The sequence below is a fragment of the Maylandia zebra genome, linkage group LG17 (genome assembly GCF_041146795.1).
Source record: "Maylandia zebra isolate NMK-2024a linkage group LG17, Mzebra_GT3a, whole genome shotgun sequence".
NCBI classification, from domain to species: Eukaryota; Metazoa; Chordata; class Actinopteri; order Cichliformes; family Cichlidae; genus Maylandia; species Maylandia zebra.
The window spans coordinates 5,407,856-5,418,379 of NC_135183.1; the positions used below are offsets into that span (position 1 = coordinate 5,407,856).

The 10,524-nt window shown below is 38.7% G+C and overlaps 1 protein-coding gene across 2 annotated transcripts; it reads right to left on the reverse strand.

Annotated features, from left to right (window-relative positions):
- Window positions 1-204: 204 nt before the first annotated feature.
- Window positions 205-10,524, reverse strand: LOC101463604 (plexin-C1). Of its 2 annotated transcripts, XM_076875963.1 has the most exons (16): window positions 9,444-10,524; window positions 9,038-9,160; window positions 7,678-7,812; window positions 7,503-7,603; window positions 7,318-7,423; window positions 7,076-7,238; window positions 6,826-6,928; window positions 6,562-6,637; window positions 6,133-6,174; window positions 5,886-6,019; window positions 5,192-5,371; window positions 4,358-4,466; window positions 2,030-2,209; window positions 1,779-1,946; window positions 1,070-1,166; window positions 205-458 (listed from the first exon to the last, which is right to left on the reverse strand). In XM_076875963.1, the coding sequence occupies exons 1-16, from the start codon at window positions 10,446-10,448 to the stop codon at window positions 373-375; spliced, it is 2,808 nt and encodes a 935-aa protein (XP_076732078.1). In that variant the 5' UTR covers window positions 10,449-10,524; the 3' UTR covers window positions 205-372. The 2 variants fall into 2 exon arrangements, with proteins under 2 accessions (XP_076732078.1, XP_024661506.2); XM_024805738.2 differs by lacking the exons at window positions 1,779-1,946; window positions 2,030-2,209.

The window sequence follows — 10,524 nt, forward strand, 5'->3', positions numbered from 1 at the left end:
GGCTTTATATGCCTTTAGAGCCAAAAAGTACATATGTGACTTTCACTTAAGAGAAAGAGAAGTAACATACTATCTATTACAATAACTCTTATTGTTCTAAACATGCAAAAGGTTTAGCATACAATGTAAAAGTCTAAGACATTTTTGTCTGAAATATACAATTCCAACAATTGGTTCAGTCAGAGAACTATCACAAAAGCAGATATCAGAAAAATCTTTAATAGGATAGTGCTTGAACAAAATAATTCAACATTTCAAGAAAAGCCTTAATTAGTTTGATGTTTATATGACTCATGAAAAATATATGAAAGTACAAAAAATATATAACAACTGGAAAAATCAACTTTTAGTACAGCAACTCCGTGAAGACTGTCAGTCAGCCAACAGAGACAGGAAAGAAACTTTAAACGTTATTTCTGTGGCACGTCTCTTCCTCCACAGATACATAAACACCAGCACTGAAAGACAAACGGTAACTGATTTAAATCAAGCAGAAAACTAGAGAGTTGTGGAGTAGAAAAGGTTTTCATCAGTCTGTGGCTCTATAGTGTAGGTGTAGGGGTTTACACACTTGCCTAATAAACAAAAGGTCCTTGGTTTCATTCTGAGAGTAGACACAAATGGGGCTTCAAATGGCATAAAACCAAATAAAATTTGTCTCACTAACCACTTTGGAGACTTGTGACATGTGAACTTAGCTTTAAAAACATCTATATAGCATGTTAGACAGCCCAGTTTGAAAGGACTGATAGCTTGTGCCAAGGAGGTTAATTATCATTTGTATAGCTCTTTTGTTTAGAACTTTTAACAAGCAGTTAAGGACAACTAACCATGTATCAGACACACTTAACTGACTATGACAAAATAAACCATTGAAAGGCCATTGTTCCTTTGGAGCCTGATTCCCTAAAAGGAATCTATAGCTAACAGCTAAACGAACTATAACGCTAGCATTAGTGTCGGCTCTGCAAAGTATTTCTGGTACAATGCAATGCGAACAGCGACACTGAAACTAAGAAAAAAAAATCCTAGTCATAAAATAAAAAGCTGATGTATCAAAATCACTTACCAGCAATAACACAGGGTATCAACAGCAAAAGCAGCAATAGAAGGTGTGATGAAGGCCGAGGCTTACTGAGGCTTACGGTCCTGCTACCATACTTTATCTAGAAAACATTAAGGAAAGTCTCAATAGAGCAGCAGGTCAGAGATTTTCAAAATATTATTCATACAGTAAAAATCATAATGTCAAACAGGCTGTAAATAATGTTGTACAAGGATAGTTGACGTTATGTTAAAAGCAAAGAGCAGTTACATCATGCATCCATTCTGATTGATTGTGCTCCGCGTGAAGCTCAGTGAATAAGAATATTTATAGCACTATTTGTCTTTGAACCTAATCCCTTGATATTATATCTGAAAGATATCATTTCAGTGCCTAAACCATTAGTAGAGTACTGCACCGTGGAGCTCTTATCACAATGATCCAGTCTTTAAGTGATGACGTATGAACCCTGCTTCCTGGTCCAAACCTCTCCATGTTAATTAAGGCTGTTGTGTTTTTAAAGTGTTTTAATGCTTTGTATCTTCTTAATCTGAACAATGAAAGAATTTAGACAGTTTTTAACTCTCAGTGATGCCGCAGTGTTTGTTTGACTTTGGGACCTGAAGTGGAGTTTGGACCCAGAAATGGCTATTGATGTCAGACTTAAAGACCGGATAGGTATGTTTGTCTGTCCATAAACAGTGCCTTGTGTTAGTATGAAAGAAAGATTTACCAACAACAGCTGAAATTCAACGCCGGGTGGGTTTTTAACCTCACAAGTGAAAGAGTGAGTCTCATCACTGGTTTTGTTTGTTTCCATGGCGCAGCGGTATTCCTTACTGTCTTGAACGCCCCACACTGATAACTCTGCTGTTGTCATTTCCAGTTTATCGACCTTTTTCTAAAACAACAACACAAGCAAAGACTGATGTTCTACGAGCTGATGTCACATGTTTGTGAATGTGCGATTTAAACATGCATTACCCGTATAGTGATGTGAACACTGTTTCCTGTCCTTGTGGCTGTGAAGCTGATAAACTCAGGGTCTGGATAGTAGGACATGTTTGTGGAGCAGGCCAAGGTTTGATTAGCTACTTTCAAAAACACAGTGCTGCTAGAAATCCCAGGACTGTTTTCAGCTGAAGGTGAGTCATAGGTGAGACTCTGCAATGAATTACATTTTTATATAAATCATAGACTCTTTATATAGCTAGCATGGTATGGTCATGATGGTGACATGATAAACCTAATGTCAATCACAGAATCAGAAGCGCCTCAACATCTATATTTCTAATGATTCAGCTTCTCTCCACAACTTGTTTTGTGCCAAATAATCTTACCGGTTACCCTCAATCTTCAACAAGGTGTTTATTTTAACCTTGCCTTTTTATTTTAATTTGACTCCCAATAAAATGTAAGTGATTTTTCTGATTACTGCATTTTTGTAATATCGTTGTTTTCTGAAACAATTCAACTTGATACACTACAGGAAAACTACAATATGTTTATTGTTTTGTTTTTTTCATTTGATTTTTAGACAGTACATGCTACACTGTTCCAAAAAATAGTAATGTCAAATTATTTTACTGTGTATTTTACAGTTGTGTACTGTTTTTCTAGAATATCATTACATTTACATAAGTAGACTGTGATCTGACACGTCAAATGTAAAATAACATAACATCACTGTAAATGTAATAAAACACAATTTACTTGTTTGTTAAATATATTTTGTTGTACATATGCATATCTAGATCGTAAAAATACATCCAGAAATGTCTCCCATCATGCCTTGGGACATGTGCTGCTGTTTAGATGTTCTTGTTTTATTGTTTATGGTTACATTACTTTAAACTGTTATCTTGAATGTTGTGTTTACACCGTGGTGCAGCGTTACTGACAGTTGTTGTTTTGTAGAGAGAGTGCTGTACCATGAGTGACTTCTGTTGTGCTGTTGTTGAACCTTGAGGCACATTGTTGCATCGGCAAATGTTTTAATAAGGAGCTCCCCTACCAGCTTGGGGTTAAATAACAAGCTCAATCTCTGTGAGCTTCTTTGTTAAGATTTCTCTGCATGCCACAGTGTAAAACATTGCACGGACACGCGTTGCTAATTATATATTTTGAAAAAGAAATGTAGAGGTAGGAATTGCAATTAATATAAATAACATGATGCTAAGCATCGGCCAATGAATGTGAACTAACAAGGTCGCGGGTAACGCTGCAACCGTAGGAAAAAAACCCTAATATGAAGGTATTCTACTGTGCATTTTACAGTAATGTTCTGTTCTTCTAGAATATCATTAAAGTTACGTAAATAGACTTTGACTTCTCATTTTGAATGTAAATTAACGTTAAATCACTGTAATGTAATACAACATAATTTTCATGATTATTAAATGTATCTGTCTGTACATATGCATATTTAGATTGTTAAAATACATTCACAAATGTATCATGATTTCACAAATATCTGTCCGTTATTTGAAAGATTGAACTGTTGAATTCAAATGTAATGCTATGGAAAAGTATATAACATGATTCCTATAAGCTTGTGTTACATCACATAAGTATTATTATCTTTGCTATTTAGGGCGTTTGTAGCTCAAGAGTTGGCAGCTCGCCTTGTGATCAGAAGATTGCCGGTTCGCGCCCCGGCTCAGACACTCTCAGCCGTTGTGCCCGTGGTCAAGACTCTTCACCTCCCGCCTATTAGTGATGGCCAAAGGGGCCAATGGTGCGATATGGCACCCTCGCCTCTGTCCCAGGGCATGCAATCCATTATTATTTAAACCAACTGTTAACTGTATATTTCTGTACATTTACGTATTATGATTCATATTTCCACATTCATTGACCTTGTTTATAGGTAATTTCATTGTTTGATCGCGTAAAAATGTTCCTAATTTAATGTCTAAAAGCACTTGGAAAAGGCAGAATCCCATGTCAAATTAGCGCAAGATTATTTTCATTACTGAAAATAACCGTATTTTTATGGGAAAGTTATTTTATGTTATTTTACGGTCGTATTTTGGCGCCCCAGCTGCCGGAATATTACCGTTTTTTTAAGATGTTTTTTTTAACAGTGTAACACAGCATAGAGTGTGGGGTTCAGAGCTGTTTTGGTGGCACAAAAAGAGGATGGTACTTTTATTGTTGTGTTATGGGTTAAGGGTAAGCTTCAAGCTGCAAGTCTGTGCATATGTACAGATGACATACTGTAAGAAGATTACTCAAGAGCTTTGGCATGCAGTGAGAGGGTGTATGTCATGTATAATAACTGTACTGGACACTGTGTGTGTACAGACCCACCTGGTAGCTGCTGTTTTTGGGAAGTGCAACTTCCTGCATGGCATGGCTGTGTACAATGCCTTCAACAAACTTCAGGTGGGACCCCCTGACTGTGATCTTCCTGTTCCCACTGCAGGACACAGAGAGCATAATTTTAGTCACAGCAGAGAACCTTTCAAAAGAATTTTGATTACAGTGACTCTAATTTGACAGCAAAACAATAGTTGACCACTGCTACTTAAGACACTGGTTACTCTTATATGTATTTGAGTATATATAAGAACAACCTGAGGATAATGAGGATAATCAGATATGATGCTGCAGACCAAAGTGTCTGATGGACTGAAACAAAGCATTAATGGATCACAGTAGTATTATTGGAGAGTTTAAGTACCAAACCAACGTGGTGGATCATTTCTTAATGGAAGAAGAAAATGCAAGATAAAAAAAGAAGACTTCCTATGCAATACCAGTATGTGCGACCTCTGTAGAACGAGAAGGTTTAGTGTTTGTGAAAAATGCTGAGAAAAAAGAGCAGATTTTAGATCCATTTTCTTTAGCACAGTGGTATATTTGTGATAAACAAGCAAGTTCTAGTTTCAGAAGACAATATGTTACAGGCAGTGCACTGCTTGTGTCACTTTAGGTGTGCTGCAGCTTCTGTGAAAGTTTCAGTTCCTCTGCCTCAGAGTTTGGTACTAATAACTAAAGTGAACTTGGGTATTTTTTCAGGTGACCTGTTCCCCAAAAACACAAGTTCAACACGAGTTCCTCTTAATCATTCAAAGAAATTAACATTATCTGTTTTCATAACATCTCGGCTTTGTTGGGTGGTTTCAGTTAAATTAAGTGTACCTTATCCAGCTGCTGCTTGGAGTAGCGTTTGTACAGGATGGTGATGACAAGTATGTGATGTTAGCTTTGCCGTGGCAACTACCATCTGGGAGGAGAACACATACATTGACCACACCTTTGATATCTGTGCTGGGAATGTGGAACGTCACACTGACACCAGAGTTGTCCCAAACAGGAGACCTGACCAGAACACACACACAGAGCGAGAAAAGTCATCACTAAGATCATCATATTATGCAGAAAATCTGAACACAGACAAAAACTGATCAGTAAAATCTTCCACAGTATAATTAAGGATTTGTTTGTATGAAGAAATGTGTTTTCCAAACTTAACGCATCTACTGTGATTATAAAATATCCTGAGGAATCCTTTTAACACAGCAACTGACAGCGATGGACTTCTTCAAAGCAAAAGCACAGGAAGCACGGCGGAGTTTCATTTTTCCACTCTGATACCAAACAGTCTCTCTGAGCACCGACACTGAGAGGCAAATAGTGCATCACTCGTACCTGTACTTTCTGCAGCCTCTTCCAAAGCTAAAAGCTGTAAAGCTAAAGTTTTTTTTTTCAATTGTCAAAATTAAATTGTAGAATATTCAGTTTTAAATATGTCTCCCTGTTTGGAATTGTTTCTACACTTTAATAAATTCTTTCTAGTCCAGGAATCATCTTAGTTATCTGTAAAGTGACTCACTCTTTTGGAGCACAGTCAGTGTGCGTCTGGATCCTCACTCCTGACACGTCACCAAGGTTATGACCTAATAACACAGCATGGTTTGTGCCATACAACGACACCACATTGGGAGTGATGGAGAAGATCTCTGGGATCTGAAGGTGAAACAAAAAAATAATCAGATTAAAATAATTTCCTTCTTCTGCCATTAAAACCTCTACTGGATCAGTATCAGAAGAACAATAAAAAAAAAGAGCATTACACTCACAGAAAAGTTCTTCCCAGACTCCAACGTTTGGCAAACACTTTCCTGTAGCAGAGAATGAATTTATCCTTGAATCACAACACTGTGCAGATGCTATTAGAGCTGATCTCAGACATGTTGTAGCTAACATTAGCTTTGTTCAAAACGTTTAAATGGTAGGAAACAACTAACCTGAGTATTTCCATTTAGAAACTGAAGTGAATCCTTTTACAATGAGGGAAATCTAAACTCTATTCATCAACTAGTCTAGCCTCATGACCTACTGCAAATGACACTGAAGAAAATCTGAATTTTTAAGCAGAGTTTATGTCTCACTTTCTACACATTTACGCAATATTGTTGGATTGGAAATGTTCCATACAACAAATGCACAACATGAAATGTGAAAAACTGCTACAGAAATCCATAAAAATACGATAGTTTCATTATTACATCAGTCTCTCCTTGGTTAGCCCAGGAACAGCTGTTTCTGCTCCAACCACAACCAGCCTTGATACACTGCTGACACCTGAACAGAAAACAATCATATAGGATCAGAGGACTTTGAATGTGCCTCATAGAACTACTCATAAGATTCACTTATTTTATTTCATCATATTTATTTTGTATGACTAGGACATGGTTATTTTATAAGTCATGGGAATGATTATTTCAGTCTATGATTATTTGTTATCTTTATAATCTGACTGGACTTACAAGATAGAAGTTGGAGGTCCATGGATGTCAGAGCAGTTGGTTAATTTCATTTGTTCTGACAGGAGTATTTTTCCAAGCCTAAACTTTACTGTGACATGCAGGCCTGTAAAATATATATATATATATATTAAATGATGAATTTCAAATGAGTTGGACCAATATATAATAATAAACAACAAAAGATTCAACTCAATTTGTCAAATGTTTCAAATCAATACATTCCTGGGATTATTTATCAAAAGTGACAAACCATCAGGAGGAAGTGTGTGATCAGACAGGTAGCAGGTGCACTGGGGGAACCGTGGAGGGTTATTCCCAATACAAAGGTGGCCAGAAATTGCAGAGAACTGGCAGGTGAAGTCAGACGATACTTTCTGGCCCAAAGTCAGGTGTGTGTGGATTTTCAGTGAGATCTAAAATCGGAAGGACATAACTGAACAATAAATAAAAACCAGAAATTATCACAGTCCTGAGTGTGTTTGTAAGCTGTACCTGTCCGTTTGTGTCCTTTTCAACTTTGTGGGAAATCATTTTGTGTTGGGACTCATCAGGAATGGACAGCCAGTCTGAATCTGTGCAGTCATCTTCAAATGTGCAGCTGGGAGAAGAAGAAGAAGAAATGATCACCAAGTTCAAAATTGTTTGAAGACGTCAGCTGCAGATATTGTTTCTCTCACCTGCTTTTAGAGCCACACCAACCACAGTATGGATCCTGTGCAGACCAACACTCCTGCACATTTGTGTACGTGCTGCACTTTGACACAGGAACTCGCTTCACCTAGAACAACAAACACTTTAAAATGCAGCACAGGTACATGTGACGTTAAGATAATCAGTAAATAATATAAGTACCTGGTTTGTAAATGGCACATACACATGTTTATGACCCACTGGATCCAGATGCAATTTGAAAAACACTTTGTGGTCATCACTGGTCCTGTAGAGCACCGTGGGACAGGCAGCGTGATACTTCCTGTCCACAGACAGCTGACAACAAGAAGGTGATTATTTCTGAGACACTGTACTATTGTTTCTGTACTCAATGTTTTTTCTTCATTTATTTAAAATAAAATGCTTTGTTTATTGGTTTGTTTTTCTCAAATCAGAAGTATCAGAAGAGTGATTAATCTGTTTATACCTTGTTTCATGGGACAGTAAGCAGAATTTAAATCATCTGCAAATTGGATATACAGTATTGAGCAATATTTAATCAAAAAATCATGCAGAGACAATGTATCAAATGTTAAATGTTACAACTTGCATTCAGAAAAACCATACAGCTTCTACATCCCCATCATCATCAAGTTAATCTTTGTTTCATCTTTCCAAAGAATATTTTCCAGGTCAAAGCCAACTGTTTGAGGTCTCGTGTCCTTCCTGTCAATAAGTGCAAAATTATTTTTTGTATTTACATTCTTGAAGGCATCTCTTGATTTTAGAGTTTGATAAAGAGAGGTTCAAGACAGGTTAGTTCAAGACTAACCAATGAAACAATGCAGAGATTATCCACTGTAATGACCTTCTTCACTTGCACTTACATCTCTTTGGAGACCAAATGCTGAGTTCCAGTAAACAGGTTATAATATATTCCACTAAATAGCTAAATAAAGAACAAAGAATTCCCCACTCACTATTCTCATACTGTTTCCCTGCCTCTGAGAGTACACCTTTAATGGTTCAGGACTGGCTTCTATCTCTCTGGTATACGTTATTCAAGTGGCTGGCCAAAGCTGTGAGTCTTTGCGTGGAACACTCAGGTATGGACAGCTTGCTGCACTTATTAGCCATCTTGTTCTTCAACTCATCTTTTTGCATCTCCAGTAGTTGGCTAACTTCCCTCTGTGCTGACTTAGCCTCTATATTTGTGTTCTGCCTCATCAGTCTCTAGTTTTTATAGCAGTTGCTTCTTCCAGATGTTGGAACACTGAGCAACAAGTTGCTTTGTCATTAGTATAGATGTCGTGTGCCAAAGAATCCTCAAGTCCCACATCCTCTTCATGTAACCTCTTCTGCTGTGATTACTTGCTTAGTAGCATTCCAACTGCTCGCTATTCTCAGCAGTTATCGACATTTGCCTTTGTATTCCAGTTGCAAACACACTCATCAGTGTGTCCTGGTTCCTCAACACCTGATGCAGGCCTTGTTTATCAGAATGACTTTTGAGACCGTATGGTATTCAATTTCATATATAAAAAATTCCTTAATTCCTTACCTTAATGAGCAGCCCATCTTCTGTCCAAATATAGAAAACCATCCAGGCATTCTGCCTCACTGCCAGCACTGAGGTCATGTAGCTTTGCCTGAAGAGGACTGCCTTTGGTTTCAGGATCTTTGGCTGACGCAAACAAAACATGAGAAACCAGAAGACATGAACACTACTACTACTGAAAGCCTTATTGAAGCATCTTGCTGCGTTATTATCAAACTGACCCAAGTTTATTGATGTTATCTTTTGATAGAAGAATGTATGTGTGTGAGAGTGAAAGAATGAATTTTGGCTTGTACGGCCCCTCATATTAATGTTTTACTTGCATCACTGACCAGAGAAGATACTGGAGCAGCAGGTGAGAACAATATCAACAGTACAACCATTAAATCAGAGTTTAAAAAGCTCTCACCGTCACTTCTGATGGCACAGAGGTGTAGAAGTCTGGATCTCTGTCAGTGTTCCTGCTATAATCAGGGCTGATGTCAAACACCATTAGCTGGGTGTCGGTATCTCCTCCATCCACACTGAAAACGCCGCTCCAAAGCACCGGCTGCTCCCCCGGGATGACCGAGGAGGCCACAAGTCTGCTGCTTTGACTGTCAGAGACACTGAGAGTCGCGCCCCGCAGAGACTTGAGTGTATCAGTTTTGCTCTTTTCGCCTTCAAGCCAAATGAGACGGACTCTGTTTGTTTGAGCTGAGAGCGCGTTGGAGAACAGATAGATGGTTGAATTGATCTGAAACCCGTCAACAAACTCCACATCACCTTTACTTTTGATCCCAGGTGTGCCTGAAGCTCCATCAGTTAGAGAAAATATACCTCCACCCTGTTTGTCATCTGCATCCTGAAGATTGACAGTCTGCCGATTAATACCACACTTGTTGTTTTCGGGCTTTTCTGTGTTTTGTTGGATCGCGGTCAGAATGTAAGTGTCAGCCTGAGTTTTCTTCTTCACATCCACCAGAAAGCTGACTGACCTGCTGCTGCGCTTCAGAGGTCCCACCTGGATGTGTTCTCTGTGCAGAAGCTTGGAGGTGTTCTTCAGGTCCAGAATCTCGCAGTGGCCGCAGTCATCGTCAGTCACACCGCAGCTGATCAGCGAGTCATTCTTTGTGAAAGGCAACAACACATTGATGCTGAAAGTTGCGTTCCACTCAGCTGTGTCAGAAACCCGGTAAAACTGCACATCATCCTGCTGGTTTCCAGTCTTTAAGATTCCTCTCTGGGTCAGACTGTTGATCAAAGTCAAGTCGTGGCTCAGCTGGTACAGCCTCTCCTCTGTGGCGATGTAAAGCAAGTTGGGGGTCACGACAAATTGGCGGATGTCTCCATCAAAGGTGAAGCCTTCATCCTCCTTCTGGCACAGACCCAGTTCTCCAGAGAGAACAGAAAGCAGAGCGAGCAGCAGGATCATCTTATAATAACGATAATTCTACCCGGGACATGCTCACACAGCGATGCTCTGCGTGGCACTCTGCTCTCTGACACTG